This window comes from Chiloscyllium plagiosum, chromosome 7 (assembly GCF_004010195.1).
Source record: "Chiloscyllium plagiosum isolate BGI_BamShark_2017 chromosome 7, ASM401019v2, whole genome shotgun sequence".
Taxonomy (NCBI): Eukaryota; Metazoa; Chordata; class Chondrichthyes; order Orectolobiformes; family Hemiscylliidae; genus Chiloscyllium; species Chiloscyllium plagiosum.
In genome coordinates, this window is record NC_057716.1 from 6,560,140 (window position 1) to 6,581,541 (window position 21,402).

The 21,402-nt window shown below is 40.9% G+C and overlaps 1 protein-coding gene across 4 annotated transcripts in view; it reads right to left on the bottom strand.

The window, feature by feature from the left end:
• LOC122551279 (protein boule-like) overlaps positions 1-21,402 on the bottom strand; it is a 157,293-nt gene that overhangs the window by 61,864 nt on the left and 74,027 nt on the right. For all 4 annotated transcript variants that reach the window (XM_043692928.1, XM_043692929.1, XM_043692930.1 and 1 more), the window contains exons 6-7: positions 19,932-20,059; positions 15,009-15,089 (exon numbers count right to left, since the gene is read on the bottom strand). In XM_043692928.1, the coding sequence (XP_043548863.1) occupies positions 15,009-15,089; positions 19,932-20,059 (209 nt within the window). The remainder of the gene's footprint in view (positions 1-15,008; positions 15,090-19,931; positions 20,060-21,402) is intronic.

Consider the following 21,402-nt stretch of genomic DNA (forward strand, 5'->3'; position numbering starts at 1 on the left):
TTAACTAACAAGGCAACCCCGCCCCCTCTGCCCACCTCCCTGTGTTTTCGATAAGTTGAAAACCCTTGGATGTTTAACTGCCAGTCCTGACCCCCTGTAACCACGTCTCTGTGATGCCTACCTCATCTTAATCATTCACGATGATCTGTGCCATTAGTTTGTCTGCTTTGTTATGAATGCTATGAGCATTCAGGTAAAGGGCCTTAATGTTAACTTTCTTATCATTAGAGATATTAGAAGTCATAAGATGTCCTAAGTTATCCTTCCTTTTTGCTGCATTTAAATCTGCCTGCACATATGCTATCCTGCCGCTTATCTTTCCATTTAACTCCATGCTCCCTGTCACTTTCACTTTCCCTTCCCAACTCAGAAGTTTAAAGTCCTACTGACCACCCTATTTATCCTCTTCGCTAGAACATTGGTACCTGATCGGTTCAGGAGACGACCGTCCCAACGGTACAGATCCCCCCGGTTCCAAAACTGATGCCAATGCCCCATGAAGTGGAATCCCTCTTTCCCACACCAATCCCTTAGCCACGTGTTTACTTCCCTAATTTTCTTATCCCTATGCCAATTGGCTAGCCACGAAACGACACGACCAGCTATCCTTAGTAGCCACGCACGCAGATGACAAGCAACATGAATTCGACTGGGACAACACTACTATTATAGGACAAGCTAAACAGAGAACAGCCAGGGAATTCCTAGAGGCATGGCACTCATCCACAGATTCAATCAATAAGCACATCGACCTGGACCCAATATACCGACCACTGCAACGGGCAGCTGGAACTGACAACCGGAAGCGGCAGATTCAAACCACTACAAATGGCGGAGGAAAGATCACAGAAGCGCTTCACAGGAGGTTCCCAAGCACTGAGAATGTCACCTGGACAGGGGACGAAACGTCTGCAACACAAATTCCCAGCTCGGCGAACAGAACCACAACAGATACAATATACAATTTGAAATACACCACTGTTAAAGGACAGTTTTGTGCATTCCTAACTGAATTTCTAGTTGGGCAGTAGGGCTGGAGGAGTGGCAATGCCTGAGGGATGCAAAGCAAGGGTGGAAAGCATGTGCATGCAGCAAGGCAACCAGAAATTCCAATGCTAAACATCCAAGAGTTAATGATAACAAATCAAATAGGTGTGATGAGCTACAACGGTCAGCCACCAGGTGGCTGTGCAGTTAGTTGAATTAAACTCTTAATTAAACTGAAAGACAATGGCTAGATTTTGTCTCAAACCATTTAACCTTACTACTATATAATAAAAGTAGCACAATCCAAAGACAGCTTTCACCTTTGAATTTCGTGGGTATGATTATCACCAGCAAGGTATAATTTTATGAATCCAGTTTTCCTCAAGTTATGACAGACCTGATGATGTAGTTTTCTAGAGTTCCTCTGCAAGTGATCAATGCAGTGTGGTCATTTATAGGAAAACAAACACTTTTTTTTCCTATCTCTGAGATAGTCACACAGATTTCCAAAAGATTCCATTTTCTTTTCTGTTAATTGAAAAACTGAGCCCTTCTTGAGAATGAATTGCTTCAAGGATTCAATTTATTCTTCATTATGTCTCTCAGTATTGTCCTGGTGCTTATAGTTGGATAATTGCCCTCCACCTCCTCTACAGTTTTTTTTAATCATATGGCTACTTTATTATCTTCCTTCATGTTGTTACTGATTCTAGATCAAATGTCATCTGGTCACATGAACCAATATTTCTTACTATCCAAGAAAATTTCAATTGACTCCTTCACAACTGATGTAAATTCCTGATTCCTTTCTGAACATTCTTCAAAACAAACATATTTCACAGACCTTTCTCAAGAAATTACAGGTTTACTTTACTCCACTGTAAAAGGACAGTATTGTGCATTACTGTGCTGCTTCTATATCAAAGGTTGTCAAAAAGAGATTTGAGCCAATATGTATTCTGGCAACTTGAAAAATGAAATGATCATGTGAGAATATATATACAGCAATCCTTTGATGACAGTGCTGCTATTGTGAATACCACACTCTAGCCAACGATATTAACCTTGCATAGATGGACATGATATTAAACAAATTGCAGCATTTCTTCTAACAGTTCTAATCAAATGTGTCATAAACTACTTATAGGTTAATTGCTGAATTATTTATTCTGGCTGCAGGTGCATGTTTTTGGAGCTTTCCTGAGCATTTAGGAAGTTTTGAACGCTCCAGAAAACATGTGTGACAAAATATCACCATCTAAAATCTACATTTTTTTTTAAGCACTGATTTTGCCTGGCCTGCCTAATTTTTAAAAATTTCAGGTTTAAAACTGTCAGCTAAATATCTAAAGATAAATGTATGTCCTATCGAAAGGACGGGCACGTGGACAGAGGGGGTGGGGTTGCCTTATTAGTAAATGAAATGAAATTAAATCAATAGTAAGAAACGAAATAAGGGCAGATGGTGTAGAATCCGTGTGGGTAGAATTGAGGAACCGCAATGGTAAAAAAGACATAGTTGGTGTTATGTACAGGTCTCCAAACATTAGTCAGGAGCTGGGGTGCAAGATATACCAGGAGATAAAAAAGATGCGTAGCAAAGGCAAAATTACAATGATCACGGAGGATTTCAATATCCAGGTGGACTGGGAAAATCACCAGTGGTAGTGGATTGCAAGAAAAGGAATTTGTGGAATGTCTATGAGATGGCGTTTTGGAGCAGCCTGTGGTGGAGCCCACTAGGGAACAGGCAATACTGGATTCATTGTTGTGCAACGAGGCAGACTTGATAAGGGAGCTTAAGGTGAAGGAACCCTTCGGAGGCAGTAATCAGAATATGATTGAATTTACTCTGCAATTTTAGAAGGAGATGATAGAACCAGAGGCAACTACAGAGACATTGAGGGAGGAGCTGGGTAGAATTGACTGGGACAAGAACCTAGCTGGAAAGACAGGGGAACAGCAATGGCAGGAGTTTCTGGGAGTAATTTGGGAGACACAGCAGAGATTCATCCCGAGGAAAAAGAAGCATAGTACAGGGAGTTTGAGGCAACCATGGCAGACTAACAAAGTCAAGGATAGCGTAAAAGCAAAAGATAAAGCATGTAATGTGGTGAAGGGCAGTGGGAAACCAGAGGATTGGGAAGCTTACAAAGACCAACACAGGGCAACAAAAAAGAAATAAGGAGGGAGAAGATTAAATAAGAGGGCAAGCTAGCCAGTAATATAAAGGAAAACTGTAAGAGTTTCTTTCAATATATAAAGTCAAAAGAGAGGCAAAAGTGGACATTGGGTCACTGGAACATGACGCTGGAGAGATAGTAGTGGGAAACGAGGAAATGGCTGAGGAACTGAATGATTACTTCGCATCAGTCTTGATGGTGGAAGAAACAAGTAATATCCCAAAAATTCAAGAGTGAGAGGGCAGACCCGAGTATAGTGGCCATCATCAAAGAGAAGGTGCCAGAAAAACTGAATGGCCTGAAGGTGGATAAATCACCTGGACCAGATGGATGACATCCCAGATTCTACGAGAGATAGCTGAAGAGATAGTGGATGCATTAGTGATCTGTCAGGAATCGCTAGAATCAGGGAGGGTACCAGAGATTGGAAAAATTGCTAACATGACATCCCTGTTTAAAAAGGGAGTAAGGCAAAAGATGTAAAATTACAGACCGATTATCCTAATCTCAGTTGTGGGTAAGATCCTGGAATCCATTGTGAACAATGAGATTTCTGATTATTTGGAAGTGTATGGTAAAATAGGACAAAGTCAGCATGGTTTCATCAAGGAGAGGTCATGCCTGACAAATCTGCTCTAATTATTTGAGCAAGTAAGCAGGTTAGATCAATGACAGCCAATGGCTGTTATCGAGCTGGACTTCAAGAAGGTCTTTGATAAAGTTCCGCACAGGAGGCTACTGAATAAAATAATGTCCTATGATGTCAGAGGCAAGGTGCTAGCATGGATAGAAGATTGGCTGTCTGGCAGAAAGCAGATAGTAGGGATAAAAGGGTCCTTCTCAGGATGGAAGCCAGTGACAAGTGGTGTTCCGCAATGCTCATTGTGGGGACACCTTTTGATTTTATAATTAACGATCTAGATAAAGGAACTGAGGGCATTCTGGCTAGGTTTGCAAATGATACAAAAGTAAGTAGTGGGTCAGACAGCACTGAGAAGGCAGGGAGGCTGTAGAAGGATTTGGACAGGTTAGGAGAGTGGGCAAAGAAGTGGCAGATGGAGTAAAACGTGGGAAAAGTGTGAGGTCATACACTTTCGAAGGAAGAATAGATGCATGGACTATTTTCTACATGAGGAGAAAATTCGGAAGCATAAAGTTCAAAGAGACTTGGGAGTTCTTGTCTAGGATTCTCTCAAGGTAAACTTGCAGGTTGAGTCAGTATTTAGGAAGCCAAATGCAATGATGGCATTTATTCTGAGAGGACTTGAATAGAAAAGCAGGAATGTACTTCTAAGGCTCTAAAAGGCTCTGGTCAGACCAGGTTTGAAGTATTGTGTACTGCTTTGGGCCCCATATCTCAATATGGATGTACTAGCTCTGGAGTGTGTTCAGAGGAGGTTCATGAGACTGATCCCAGATATGAAAAGGTTAATATATGATGAACGTTTGAGGACTCTGAGTCTATGCTCGATGGAGTTTAGAAGGATGATGGGTGATCTAATTAAAACATTCAGAATACTGAATGGCCTGGACAGAGTAGATATTGGGAAATTATTTCCAGCGATAGTAAAGAATTGGACCCGAGGGCATAGCCTTAGAGTAAAGGAAAGACCTTTTAGAAAGGTGATAAGGAATAACTTCTTCAGCCAGAGAATGGTGAATCTATGGAGTTCATTGCCACAGAAGGCTGTGGAGGCCAGGTCACTTAGTATATTTAAGACTGAGATAGATAGGTTCTTGAGTGTCGAGGGGAGCAAGGGTAATGGAGTGAAAGCAGGGTTGCAAAATGTATCAGCCATGACTGAATAGCAGAGCAGACTTGATGGGCTGAATAGCCTTATTTCTGCTCCTATGTCTTATGGCCTTAATTCTGAATACTTGAAAGTGCATGGTAAAATAGAGCAAAGTCAGCATTGTTTCATCAAGGAGAGGTCATGCCTTACTAATCTGTTAGAATTCTTTGAGGAGGTAATGAGCAGGTTAGACCAAGGACAGTCAATAGATGTTATCTATCTGGACTTCTAGAAGGCCTTTGATAAGGTGCCACACGGGAGGCTACTGAGTAAGATAAGGGCCCATGGTGTTAGAGGCCAGGTACTAGCACGGATAGAAGATTGGCTGTCTGGCAGGAGGCAGGCAGTGGGGATAAAAGAGTCCTTCTCAGGATGGAAGCTAGTGACTGGTAGTGTTCCACAAGAATCAATGCTGGGTCCACAGCTTTTCACTTTCTAGTTGAAAGAACTGAAGGGATCTGCTAAGTTTGCAGATGATACAAATATAGGTGGAGGTGATAAAGTATTGGGAATCAATGGTTAAAAGTCTCTATTTGTAATAATGATTTGCCTTACAAGTTCGAAGTGGGAGCTGCAGTCACAGTGGCTGTTAAGAATCAAGAATTAAAAGAATGCAGGCACTTTTGCATAACCTTGGAGTTGTTCATGCATACGTTTCTTCCCAGTACTAGGACTGGGCTGTTTTTAATTTTAATCAATAGAACATTGTTAACTGCCTTGCTTTATCTACTTTTGACTTATGTGAACAATACCAGATGTAGTAACATTTAAGTCAATAGCTTTGTTTTAACTTATGTGAACGGCACGAGATGTAGTAACATTTAAACCAGCTGCTTTGCTTATCTACCTTTGACTTACGAGAACTCTACTAGAGGTTGTAATATTAAATCATGTGGGAATGAGAGAAAGTGAATTAGTCATGCACATGAGGGCTATAAAATATACTGCTTTTATGCTAGAGATCAGAGATCTGTGAAGAGTCCGCCAAAAGGAAGCTTGAGTAATCCTTTGATGTTTGATTCCATATCTCTCATCAGCTGAGCAAAAATAAAGAGTGTATTGAAACTTAAAATGTTATGTGGTTCGAAACTTTTTGAGTGAGCTGAGGGGCAGCTTAAGGAGGCAAGGAGGCTGCAGAAAGATTTAGACAGGTTAGGAGCGTGGGCTAAAAAGTGACAGATGAAATACAATATGGAAAAGTGTGAAGTCATGCACTTTGGTAGGAAGAATAGAGGCATGAACCATTTTCTAAGTGGGGAGAAAATTCAGAAATCTGGAATACAAAGGGACGGAGTCCTAGTCCAGGATTCCCTTCAGGTAAACTTGCAGGTTGAGTCTGTGTTTAGGAAGACGAATACAATGTTGCCATTCAGCTCAAGGGGACTACAATATAAAAGCAGAGATCTACACCTGGGGCTAGAAAGCTCTGGTCAGACAACATTTAGAGTATTCTGAGCAATTCTGGACCTCATACCTCAGGAAGGCTGTATTGGCCTGAGAGCGAGTCCAGAGAAGTTTCATGAGAATGATCCCAGGAATGAAAGGCTTAACGTATGATGAATGTTTGAGGACTCTGAGTCTATATTTGATGGGGTTTAGAAGGATGAGGGGGAGATCTGATTGAAACTTACAAAATATTGAATGCCCTGAACAGAGTGGACCTTGGGAAGATGTTTCCATTGGCAGGAGAGGTGAGGAGCCAAGGGCACAGCCTTAGAGTAAAGGGAAGACCATTTAGAACAAAGATGAGGAGAAGCTTCGTTAGCCAGAGAGTGATGAATCTGTGGAATTCATTGCTACAGAGGGCTGTGGAGGCCAGGTCAGTGAGTAGATTTAAGACAGAGATAGATAAGTACTTGATTGCCAAAGGAATCAAAGGTAACAGGGAGAAAGTGGGAAAATGGGGTTGAAAAACCTATCAGCAATAACTAAATGGTGGAACAGATTTGATGGGCTGAATGGCCTAATTTCTGCTCCTATGGTCTTATTTCCATTGTTAACATTACATTTGTTTATTAACATCAATGCCTTCACCTGTCAAGATGACTGAAGCTCCTAATATTTGTCCACAGCCTCTTTCCAAGCAGCTGCTTGGGATACAAGCATGCTTGCAGTGTAAATCTTTTAAATAATAAGTCACTGAGGCTTTCAAAGCACTGCAGAACACTTCTACCTTATTCCTACTGCCAAAGACGGCTCACAGTTTAATATGGGCTGCAGATTTTCCCTTCGTTAAAGATGTCACTGACTGCATCCATACTGCCTTTCATGTAACTCCTTTAAATTCTTCCTCGTTTATGAAAGAAGAAGATTCCACTTTGTTACTGTGCAACTGCGTGCACTCACAGCAGGCACATTAAGCTGTTTGATACTCATTATTCTGGAAGTAATCGCAGTTACATCAATTTATGGCATTCTTCTATATCACCTTTATTTAAAACATCATGTCAAGTCCACGTCTGGACTTGGATATTGAGTAACCAATGTTACTCAATGATGATTCGTAACTCCAATCTAAAACAAAAACCCAGTTTATGGAACAGACCTAAGGAGCAGGAGCAGGGAGAAGAAAGTAGATGATGTTTAAATGCAACATTAATACAAACAGATACTACAACACAGATGATCCCTTTAGGTTCCACCTAATTAAATTATTCATCAGGACTATAGTCTATTCTTCTATAACACGATAGTTGCATTCTCGTACTACCTCACAGTATCGAAAATCGCGCAACAGAAATAATGGTGCCAATGGGAAAAATAGGGTTGGGGCTGACCTACAAAAATATCAGTAAACATCAAAACGAAAATAGTACCTCACCAAACACAAATTATAGCACCGTCTAAGTAAATGGTAGAATCATATATTTTGATGAAGTACAATTTAACACTTTATCTTAAAAAACTGGAAGGTAACTTGAAGAGGCTTCTGAGTTTGCTGAGTTACAATAGTGAATTAAGGCTGAGGGTCATCATCAGCATCATCATCATCCCTTTCAGGTGCAGGTTTACAACAAAATAAAATATTTATTTCAGGAGTGAATGGTTGTGATTCATTGTCTTCAGAGTGTTTCTTGGGGGTTGGCTTAAAAAAAAATCTAATTTTTGCTACTTTGTCATCTTTCTTCTTTCATGAAGAAGCTGTTCACAGGGTGCCCACTAAGACTTCATTCCACTAACTACTATCTTGCTGTATTCTGCATTGTCGTCATGGTCTTCTAAGAGCTGCAACTGCTTCTCAACTTCCCTCAGGGTAGAAGACAAAAGAAAAATGGAAAACTCTTGTGATGCTGCATCCTGGACTTCATTGCTTTCATCTCGAGCTACAATTTTCCCCACAGCAACAAGTGTTGTAGATCAGCTGTGGAGAGGTCTTCACAATGGGACTCAAGCAGCTCCTCAACATCCTCAGTCTCCATTTCTTCAAATCCAACTTGCTTTGCAAGAGCGACACAATGTTCTTTGATTGCTAGAAGCTCCTCTAATGGGTTCAACACCTTTAAAATCATGAAGAAATTCTGGGAGAAGCTTCTGCCAAACTGCATGCAAGTACTAGCTGACCAACCATGTGATATCGACACTAGTCCAGTCCTCAGTGCACCGCAGCACCTAGTGCTGGGGATGGAATAATGTGAGAGCCAATGGGAGTTTGTGTTTTAAAGAAGTTGTTCCTTAATTCACTAATTGCGTTACAGCCAAATCGCGATGATAAACCTGTACCTTTAATCATAAGACTTTTCAAGTGCTGACAGTCCCATGCTCCTTACCTCTCCTCTATTGCTTGGTGCTACATTGCCTTCTTTCCATCATGAAAATGCACATTCCACCACAATTTAGAAATTAGTTACACAACGCAGATAAGACTAAAATGATCACCTGTAAAGTGCCCATTTTCCATGTGCTTTAGGCTAACTCAGTGCACCTCTGAGTTTGTTCCTCGGCATCTTTAAAAACGTGGGAGAAGAGTGATGATCTTCAACTGAGAAGACTGAAGATAGCCTGGGCAAGTGACTTTGCTGTAGCCTAGACAAGATGGTATCCAGGCCCAAAACTACTCAGTTTAGGTTAAGCTGGTCAGGCAATTTTCAGAATTATTGAACTTAGAGTAATAATGTTAAGACCTGTAGAAGATTGCAGAATTATTGATCATTGTGCCAATGACACCGTCTGGTATAGCATCCCAACAATCCTAAACCTTTCGAAAAATAGTTTCAGGGAGTCCATTTGAAAGGCAGCAGCCAAAAGACATATTCTGATATCCCTTGTAGCATTCAGGCTACTGATGGAAGCTGGTTGCACTGCATCATAGCTTTGATATTGCCTTATCAGATGCTGCATTGTGTTGGGTTTCAGAGGTAAGCAATGGATGTGACCACTTGTTGAATGTTGGCAAGGATAATCTCCAAACTCTACTCAAAGCACTATGCCAAATGCACTCCTTCATTCTCCTCAGAGTGTATGAGAAAGCCTGTACACAAAATATTTGTTTCTGTGGCCTAACCTAAGTTTTAATCTTACTCCATTGCAACTGAAATAATGTGTGAATTCAACTTTCAGTGAACTGGCAGCAATTCTGTATTTTCTTTCCACCTTGGCTCCTCTCATGTTTTGCCCAACATCTTTACATTTGCAGATACTCCCTCTCTCCTGGCCTTTAAAATACATGCAGTGACTGTTCTTGAGTTGGTGTTTGCAAATGTAAGATTTAAGTGGTAACACTTCATTTTCAGCATTTTCTTCCTGATAGGATAGGATCCAATAGTTGGATATCTAAAATCAGAAAAGGACAAGATGGTTTCTGTTGAGGGGAGAGGAAAAAGTAAGATTGTGGTCCTATACTACCCATATCTCAAAAGTCCAAAGACTCTGTGAGGTTAGACAGAGGAATGAAAGGGCACATACAAACAGCAACAATCCCTTGAGTCCCACCAAAGGTCACAGTCTCTTTTCATGATCCAGCACCATTACATGCAGGAGGTTAAAACTGTGGGTGTTCTCGTCCTCCTCCAGATATATCCTACTGCCTTCAGTTACATAGTATCTTCTCCTGCAGTAAAGAATATAAAATTATGCATTAGAGATTGTTCTGTATTATGTTTCATGTGGTTATCAGACCTGAATAGCAGCCAGTGTGAGAGAGTTGTGGGAGTGACTTCTCTCATGTTTTGAAATAGTGCAATGTGTGAGGGTGGATATTATAAATTCAGGGGTTCAGGATTTAGTACTCGACATTGATAGATGGGTGCTTGGGATGTGGTGAATTAAGCAGGTTGAGAATTATGAAGCATTTGGTACAGTGTTATTTGAAGAGCAAATTTAAGACTGTGCAAACTTGTCTCACTATCATGGGTCATTATATCATTAAACTTTTCCTGGCATTGCATCCACTTTCATGGATCTACACTCTTAGGCACTGATCTTTATCTTTTTTTTTCTTACTTGTCATCTGACCATGTATCATTCACTCCAGTGGATGGAAGTCAATGCTTCCTTCTATGTCTTGAAACCAAGTCACCAGTGCAATGTAAGAAAACTTGGCGTATGTTCTGCCATATCTAGCCATTCCTCCAAATATCAAAATACTGGCTCACCTTATAAGGAACATTTATCAATTGTTACAGCAGCAGATTATTTTAGTAAACCTTGCAATATTAAGCCATCTGAAGTGTACATGCAATGAACAGCATGGGAATGTTAGCTGCATGCAGAGGGTGAGAGTGGCGGAAGACAAAAAGTTCCAAATTTTTTTGTGACAAACAACTGTATAATTATAGCAGTCTTTGGACGTCAAGGGTATAAACATTAGTATTCCTTTTACTGACTTCCTATTACCATCACGCCTGTGGACTAATGCATTTTGTATCAAATCACCAAAGTAACCTCAGCATTTCAGCATTCAATGCATATAACACATTTAAATCCAGGATGAAGTCCACATGAAGAATACAGCACTACCTTGCTGGAGTAAAACAAAGGACTAAGGCAGTGCTTCACAAATAATTTTTCAATGTGATCCCATTTTAACTCAGAAGGATAGTTAGGAATGAACAATAAAGGTTGTACTCATCAGTGATGTTCACATCCCTTGAAAAAAAATCTACAGGTCGTTCTGCTATAAAGTGTGTATTGTTAACACAAATTCGCTATAACACAATCGACAAAACGAGGGCACTGCTTTAAAACGTGTATTGGTTATAATGTGATTCCGGACCCATTAGTTTAAATGGGGCTGTTATAATGCAATTTTCTTATAAGACATGATTCCATGAGAACGGAACTACTGTGTTATAGCAGAACTGACTGGATTTTTTAGAAACCTTGAAAATTGTGATACCAGTAAAATGAAACAGTCATAAAGAAACATAGTAACATTTAGTATGTTAAAGCTTGCATGTGATAGATCATACAAGCAGACCCCAGTTTGCCAGTGTTCCACTTCCAAATCCATGCGTAAATAGTTTTACATACAATGCAGGACAATATAAAGTACAGTAAATTCATAAATGCAGGAAATGTTCATATGTTGGATACTCATTCATTCAGCAGCCCCTTGTCCTAATTTCCTGTACTTGCACAACTCTTCCCTCGCCACCCACTCTCAGTCATTCAATCTTTTCTTCCTTCTCAGGTCAAATGACAGACAAAGCAAAGAGCTAACGTTTTGAGTACCCAGCAAGTCAAGGGGAGAACTCTTCGTCAAAACTGATAAAATGTTGCTTCTGTCTAGATGATGGAAAATCCTGTGTCAAGGATATATCATACGTCATGAGCACAAAAGTAGAATATTCAACCAAATGTTCTCTTCAAATGCCTTCTTTTGCTACTCTACTTCAAAGTTGGTAAAACATTGTACTTTTTGCAATGTGCAGAAGAAACTTGAATGTAACTCAAAATATGTACAATTAAAATCACAAGGAAAGTATGTTCTGTTTGAATGCTTGCTGATGTTTTGTTATTTTTATTTTATTATTTTATCAATTTTGGTTTAGAGCTGTGAATTGTGAGCTTAAGATGACTTTTGGACTGTGGGCAGCATCTTGTACTAACAAGCTGTTGTTTGTGAGGTCAGGCCTGAAGTTAGTTGCAGGTTGTTTTTTGATCAATGTGTTCCATTGTCTTCAAAACCAGGTAAAGTAGCATGTCTAACCAAATAGCAGATATTTGATGTTAACAAGGTCAGTACCCAGCAAGTCAAGTAGAGAACATCATGGTCAAACAGAAGGAGGGGCTGTAGAGTTTGAATTGCTTATGTTTAGACTGTGTTTTTGACAGGAGTTTGGATGTTGATGCTGGAGTATGAAGGTGTAAAGTATGAACTTTTGAAAGCTTCCTGTTTAACTTCCCATAATCAGCCCCAAGAAGTGCACAGAGTAGAAACTAACTTTACAAGTCTTGCTGAAACATCCTCAGTGAAATGAAAAGGTAGTCCTGACTGATGTCTTCAGAAAAATCAACCAGGAAACAATCATGTATGGTGTTAGAACAACACAGCGTGAGAACTGTTTACATAACCGGGCCAGTTTTGTTATTTCCTTTCATTTATCCCTGAACTATGTTTGTTTGCCTGTCTATCTTCTGTGTGAATGGGGTTGTAAATAGAAGGTTACTGACTTTCAATCATTGATATTAATTAGATTACGCTATTGTTTAATTTAGCTCTGCTAAATCTACTGTACTACTCATAAATAGTTAAGTCTTTTATTTAGGGTACAAACCTGCTGTCTGAATTTGATTATTCACAGTCTTAGATTGGTTATTATTCAGTGAGGCGTTCGACAATGTTCCCCATGGGAGTCTGGTAAGCAAGGTTAGATCTCATGGAATACAGGGAGAACTCGCCATTTGGATACAGAACTGGCTCAAAGGTAGAAGACAGAGGGTGGTGGAGGAGGGTTGTTTTTCAGACTGGAGGCCTGTGACCAGTATTGTGCCACAAGGATCGGTGCTGGGTCCACTACTTTTCGTCATTTATGTAAATGATTTGGATGGAAGCATAAGAGGTATAGTTAGTACGTTTGCAGATGACACCAAAATTGGAGGTGTAGTGGACAACAAAGAAGATTACCTCAGATTAAAACAAGATCTTGATCAGATAGGCCAATGGGCTGAGGAGTGGCAGATAGAGTTTAATTTGGATAAATGCGAGGTGCTGCATTTTCAGAAAGCAAATCTTAGCAGGACTTATACACTTAATGGCAAAGTCCTAGGGAGTGTTGCTGAACAGGGACCTTGAAGTGTAGGTTCATAGTTCCCTGGAAGTGGAGTTGCAGATAGATATGATAGTGAAGAAGGCATTTGGTATGCTTTCCTTTATTGGTCAGAGTACTGAGTACAGGAGTTGGGAGGTCATGTTGCGGCTATACAGGACGTTGGTTTGGCCACTTTTGGAATATTGTGTGCAATTCTGGTCTCCTTCCTACCGGAAGGATCTTGTGAAACTTGAAAGGGTTGAGAAAAGATTTACAAGGATGTTGCCAAGGTTGGAGGATTTGAGCTATAGGGAGAGGCTGAACAGGCTGGGGCTATTTTCCCTGGAGTGTCGGAGGCTGAGGGGTGACCTTATAGAGGTTTATAAAATGAGGGGCATGGATAGGGTAAATAGACAAGGTCTTTTCCCTGGGGTGAGGGAGTCCAGAACTAGAGGGCATAGATTTAGGGTGAGAGGGGAAAGATATAAAAGAGGCCTAAGGGGCAACTTTATCACACAGAGGATGATACGTGTATGGAATGAGCTACCAAAGGAAGTGATGGAGGCTAGTACAATTGCAACGTTTAAAAGGCATCTGGATGGGTATATGAATAGGAAGGGTTTGAAGTGATATGGGCCAGGTGCTGGCAGTCTTCACTATAATATCTACCTGCAACTCCACTTTCAGGGAGCTATGAACCTGCACTTCAAGGTCTCTTTATTGAGCAACACCTCCTAGGACTTTACCATTAAGTGTATAATTCCTGCTAAGATTTGCTTTCCCAAAATGCAGCTCCTCCCATTTATCTAAATTAAATTCCATCTGCCACTCCTCAGCCCATTGGCCCATCTGATCAAGATCCTAGTGTAATTCTTCGCTGTCCATTACAGGTGAGATATGTGGTCGGCATGGATGAGGTGGACCGAAGGTTCTGTTTCCGTGCTGTACATCTCTATGACTCTAAGTCATTGAGGTCAATTTTGAGAATCTTTGAACATTTTAATTTTATTGTGTTGCGAATAGAGAGGTAGGAAGGCTGAATTGGTTCAGTTGTCTCTTCCCATGTCTAAGTGCTATTGTCTTCAATTGTAATCATTTCCTGTATCAAAATGGATTGATACAGTGCAAACTTTTAAAATGTGTGTGAGCTATATTGTGATTACAGTGCCAAAACTTAAAATGATGTTTCTAAAGCGCAATTTGTCTATAATGTGGGATTGCACACGAATGAACCATTGCGTTATAGAAGAACTGACTGTACTTTTAAGCTATACGAAGGAGTCCACATGTTCTTCTGTGTCTCCAAAGCACACTCAAAGGGGTCTCCATGAAATTCACTTGTGGCAAAGTATATTTTGATTTGGCACAAATTCTGACTCCAAGTCTGTGCTGTGTTAGTCAAAATCAGCCATGGAGATCCCAATCAATTTTATCACTTGATAGGCAATGGCATAAAAGTTGGGAGAAAAAACCTAGCATTGGTTGCTATTCAGTACCTTAAAGATAGAAATCTCATTCATAAGCAAATTAGAACACTTACAAACTAACCCATATCTTTTATGAAATAAAAAACAATTTCAACACATCAAGGCAGTCCATGTTTTGCACATTCACCAATTTCTTCACCTTAATATTGAAAAATGGAATAGGAGTGCATTTTAGGAATTTAGGACCAACAGGGTTTCAAATTAATTGACAAGTGCCTGAGATTGCCATACATCCACCGGGTGTACCTGGCTCAAGGAGCCCCTGCCAGAAACATGCTTTTATAAAATCTAATACCTCTTCAAAACATTAGAACTTCATGTCCTGCTTCACAAAAGGTAGAATATCATCTGAATAAGATAAGTTCTTACCTGATAATGGTATGCTGGCTGCTGATAAATTGGCTGAGCTTGATGAGCTACCATTACTGGTGAGCTTGAAATAGAACGAGGCTGATAGAAAACAGTAACAGTAAATAATATTTTAAAAGCTGACACACACAGAATACAAAACAATTACATACTTGATACCATCAGAATCCTAGCAAAGGTTGTCTTCCTCTTCCCAACAGGCAATAAATTGAGGATTAGAAACAGGTTATTTGACTCATTCCATTCATCACATGATGTCAAAAATTTTCTAAATATTCAGCTAGCTCCACAATTCCAGTATTTCTCATAGTGTATGTAATGTTCCACTTTTCTAAAAACTATATAATTACCTGCTAACATATTCCTCAGCCTCTCATTTAAATAACTTCATGATTATTTTAACTTTATGTTCTTTCATAGTTGTCTCACTGGCCAGTGTTGCTAAATTATCAATATTTCAGATTGGTAACCTGTAACATTACTCATAAGAACATGAAACATAGAAGCACAAGTGGAAATTTGAACCCTCATAGTGCTGGTTTGCCATTCTGGACTGACCTACTGCCTCAGCTGTACCTTTCCGTACTTATCTCCACGTTACTTGATTTCCTCAGTATTCATAAACCTTTTCAACTATAAACTGAATCTACACACTAAAAAATCTGTAGCGCTCTCTATGCAGAGAATATGTAGAGAATTCCAAAGATTCTCAAAACAGAGTGAAGATTTTTAATTTAAATTTAATCCTAAATAAGTCAATTCTTCATCTGAGACTTGACCCCAAAGTCAAATGAAAATATTCTCTCAGCATTTAATCTTTCAAGCCCTTAAGGATGTTACACTTTAATTAGATCACTTAATCTTTCTCACAGGAAATTCTGATAATCCACAAACGTTTACTGCTCTTCCTCGAAGACAAATATATCCCTCCTTAGCTAAAGAGATAGGTGGCATAGTGGCTCAATGGTGAGCATTGATGCCTCACAGTGGCAGGAACCTGGGTTCAATTCCATCCTTCCACCGGCTGTTTGTGTGGATTTAGCACATTCTTCCCGTGTCCCCTCCAGGTGTTCCAGTTTCCTTCCACAGTCCAAAGATGTGCCGGTTAGGTGGACTGGCCATGCTAAATTGTCCATAGTGCCCACAGATGTGCACGTTAGGAGGATTAGCTCGGGGAAATACAGGGTATGGGGGTAGCTTTTGGTGGGATACTCTTCAGAGGGTTGGTGTGGGCTGCAAGGGCAGAAGGGCCTGCTTCCACACTGTAGGGATTCTATAAGACAAAAACTACACAGCTTGTCGGAATGGCCCTACATAATTACAATAAAATTGGCTCATATTTAATCCCTTGGTAATAAAGGCTGATATTGTATTTGCTTTGCGACTTATTTTAGTTGCTTGTTAACATCCTGTGGATCATACCGAAGACTCCGGTATCCCTTGAAACACCAGTACATCCCAATCATTCAATTTAAAAAAATGTTGTTGCTACTTCATCTACAAAAATGCATTCTTTCTTCAAAATAGACAATTTGCATTTCTCCATATTATATTCTAGCGCACTCTTAACTTGTCTAAATCCTTTTGCAGCCTCTTTGCTCATTCCTATTATTTATTTTCCTACTAGCTTTATTTCATCAGTACAATGAATATTGTATTTGACAATCATTAATATAGATTCTGTGATCCTTAGTTGGTCCTTGTGTTATGTGAAAACTTACGGCCGATTAACCCACAACTGATCTATTTATTCCCACTGACTGTTTGCTGCATGATAACTAAATTTCAATCAATTCTAATGTACCTCTTGTGTGTCATTGATCAAGATTTCTGAAAACCCAAACACACTATATTCCCCATTTCCTCACAGTCTACCCGTCCAGTTAATCACTAAAAAAGTGTAACAGATATCAAAAATGATTTTTGCATTACCTCTGTCCCACAATCTGTTGATTCAAGTACCCTGTTATCACATTATTAATAATGGGTCCACCATTTTCTGTACTACTTATGTCAGATTGACTGGCTTACAGTCCCTTGTTTATTCTGTGAAAGGTCTGGAGTGGTTGAGGATTCCTGGGTTTAGAGGTAATGTGACAGAGTTTGGTGTACTTATATTCCTTAATGTTTGATATGCTGGAGAAAGAGCGTTGGTTGAGGGTATGGATCCAGTTCCTGTATACCTCCACCCCCATGATGAAGGACTACAAGACTGCATTTCTTTCTCTACCACTGACCTAACCAGTCCCCCTCCCTTGACACTCTCATTCAATTGGAGGGACTTGTCCTTGCCCTCAACAATGTCTCCTTTGAATCCTTCCACTTTCAAAGACCAGAGGGATAGCCATGGGCACCCGCATGGGCCCCAGCAATGCCTGCCTCTACGTAGAATACATGAAACAATCCCCGACCTTTTCCTCCATTACATCGATGACTGTATCAGCGCCACCTCATGCTCCCACGAGGAGGGTGAACAGTTCATTAACTTCTCCAACACCGTCCACTCTGACCTCAAGTTCACATGGACCATCTCGGACACCTCCCTCCCCTTCCTGGACCTCTGTAGTAAACGACTCAACACGGACAACTATTTTAAACCTACCCAACTCCCACAGCTACCTTGACTATACCACCTCCTTTAAAAACACAATCTCTTACTCCCAATTCCTCTTCCTCCAACGAGGAGCAATTCCAGTCCAGAACATCCCAGATGTCCTCTATTTCCTTTCCCAAGTGACCAACAATGCCCTCCATTACATCTCCTCCACTTCTGCCCTCAGATCCCACCCCTCCAACTGCAACAAGGATAGAACCCCGCACCCCGCCCCGGTCCTCACCTATCTGGATACTGTGAATTATCCTCTGCCATATTTGCCACCTACAGTCACACCCCACCACCAAATTATATTTCCCTCCCCACCCCTACCTGTGTTCTGCAGAGACCATTCCCTCCGTGATTCCCTCGTCAGATCCACGCTCCCCAAAACCCAACCTCTACACCAGGCATCTTCTCCTGTCACCACATTAGGTGCAAAACGTGCGCCCACCGTCTCCCCCCTTCACCTCCATCCAAGGCCCTAAAGGATCATTTCAAGTCTGAGAGAGATTTTCGTGCACATTCATCCATCTCATCTACTGCACTGTTGCTCTCGATGTCGCCTCCTCTACATCGAGAAGACAGAAGGCCAACCCCTGAAGCAATTCAGGAAACATCTCTGGCTTACACGAACTTAACAACTCCACTGCCATGTGGCCAACCATTTCAACTCATCCTCACACCTCCCCAAGGATATGTCAAATCAAAGCCAACCGTCAACTGGAGGAATAATGCCTCATTTTCCGCCTTGGGACCATACAATCATACAGCATCATCACTGACTTCACCAATTTCCAAATCTCCTCCCGCCCACCTTATCCCAGATCCAACCCTCCAACTCAGCACCGCCCTCTTGATCTGTCCTACCTGTTGATGTTTCTTCCCACCTGTACGTTCCACCCTCCCCATCGACCTCCCACCTGCATCCACCTATCACCATCCCACCTACCTTCCCCCCACCCTCACCTATCTCTCAGCCCCCTAACCCTCCACATTCCTGATGAAGGGGTTATGCCTGAAATGTCTCCTCTCCTGCTCCTTGGATGCTGCCTGACCTCCTGTGCTTTTCCAGCACCATACTTTTTGACTCTGACTATTCAGCATCTGGAGTCCTCACTTTTTCCTAGCATTTTGCAGGGATTGTTCCCTCTGGGACACCCTGATTCACCTCCACCATTCCCAACATCTCTCACACTCCCACGGCACCATTCCATGCAATTACTGAAGGTGCAACACCTGACTGTTTCTCTCCTCCCTCCTAATTATCCAAGACCACAGACATACTTTCCAGGTGAAGCAGCAAGTTACCTGCACTTCATTCAATCTAGTCTACTATATGCATTGTACACATTGCAGTCTCCTCTACAGAGGGGAGATGAAACACTGACTAGTTGAATGCTTTGCTGAACACAGACGTTCTGTACACAAAAACAACAGAGCTTCAAGTTGCCTGCCTTTTCAACACAATAATATGTTTTCATGCCAATACTTTTGTTGCAGGCCTGCTCCAGTGAGCCTCACAGTCAGCTTGATGAATAGCATCTCATTTTCCACTTGAGGACCCTGAAGCTTCTAGAATTTAACACTAAGTTTAATAACCTGATTCTGTCACCTCTTTTTTTTTAAACTTGCTCTGTACTCTGGTTCCATCATGGTATGGATTGCTTTCAGCACAGCGAACCCATCCTCTCCTACCTACAGCCATCATGATCACATATTCAGCTTCTCTTCTGTCCTGGCCTATCATCAATGATCCCCTCCTGTGCCTACCTGTTTCATACCTTTCGCTCTCTTTCTGGGCTTCATCTCCACCTATCCGTTCACCTAACACCTGTCTCCCCATCCTTCAACCCACCAACCAAACTTCAGTATAATAAGCATTTTCTCCTAGCTGCAATCAGTTGTAAAAAGTCAGTGGATTCAAAATATGAACTCTCCTTTCTCCCCAAAGATGCTGCCACACTTGCTGAGCTTCGCCAGCCATCTGTTTTTGTTTCAGATCTCCAGCATCCACAATTCTTTGTTTTATTGAACTCTAATTCACTTTTGTTCAAATTTAAAAAGAGTGTCAATGAACAGAGTTTCTTTCAAGCATTATCAGGGAGGACAAGAGCATTCAGATTAAGTACTTTGTCTAATCATTTGTGCCATTAATGAACTAACATGCAGATAAACCTGAAACCATCCAGAGTTCTGTATAACTGGAGTGAAATAATCCCATTTATAACATGCACTGTAAAACAAATATATAACCATATAGATATCTTATAATTTGTAGTTCATTATCAGATGAAAAAAACAAACTATTCAAATTCATATTTACTCACAGGCCAAGGTTGTGGAACAGAAGTGATTTCTGGACTATGGAAGTAAGCCACTCCATTGTGGTATGTGTAAGGATATCCAGTTGAAGTGGTCAAATACATTGTCCCAGCTGCTGGCATTAAACTTGTTCCTATTCAGCAAACAGAAATCTCAGATGAAAAACAAACACCTTGTTGCAAGAAAAATAGTTCCCAGAAAATGGAAGCTACTAAAATACATAATTCAAGTCAGTTTTGAATGAACTTAGAGTCATAGAGATGGACAACACGAAAACAGACCCTTCAGTCCAACTCGTCCATGCTGTCCAGATATCCCAACCCAATCTGCTCCCACCTGCCAGCACCCGGCTCATATCCCTCCAAACCCTTCCTATTCATATACCCATCCAAACACCTTTTAAATGTTGCAATTGTACTAGCCTCTACCACTTCTCTAGCAGCTCATTCCACACACGCACCACCCTCTGCGTGAAAACGTTGTCCCTTAGGTCTCCGTTATATCTTTCCCCTCTCACCCTAAACCTATGCCCTCTAGTTCCGGACTCCCCCACTCCAGGGAAAAGACATTGTCTATTTATCCTATCCATGCCCTTCATGATTTTGTAAACCTCTAATAAGATCACCCCTCAGTCCCTGACAGGCCCTAGCCTGTTCAACCTCTCCCTTTAGCTCAAATCCTCCGAACCTGGCAACATCCTTGTAAATCTTTTCTCAACCCTTTCAAGTTTCACAACTTCCTTCTGATAGGAAGGAGACCAGAGTTGCACACAATATTCTAAAAGTGGCCTAACCAATGTCCTGTACAGCCGCAACATGACTTCCCAAATCTTGTACTCAATATTCTGACCAATAAAGGAAAGCATACCAAACAACTTCTTCACTATCCTATCTACCTGCGACTCCACTTGCAAGGAGCTATGAACCTGCACTGCAAGGTCTCTTTGTTCAGCAACACTCCATAGGACTTTGCCATTAAGTGCATAAGTCATGCTAAGATTTGCTTTCCCAAAATGCAACACCTTGCATTTATCCAAATTAAACTCTATCTGCCACTTCTCAGCCCATCTGATCAAGATCCTATTGTAATCTGAGGTAACCCTCTTCGTTGTCCACTACACTTCCAATTTTGGTATCATCTGCAAATCTACTAAATACATCTTATGCTCACATCCAAATCATTTATATAAATGATGAAAAGTAGTGCACCCAACACCAATCCTTGTGGCACTCCACAGGTCACAGGCCTCCAGTCTGACAAACAACCCTCCACCACCACCCTCTGTCTTCTACCTTTGAGCCAGTTCTGTATCCAAATGGCTAGTTCTCCTGTATTCCATGAGATTTAACCTTGCTAGCCAGTCTCCCATGGTGAATCTAGTCGAACGCCACATATAGATCATATCTACAACTCTGCCCTCATCAATCCTCTTTGTTACTTCTTCAAAAAACTCAATAAGTTTATGAGACATGATTT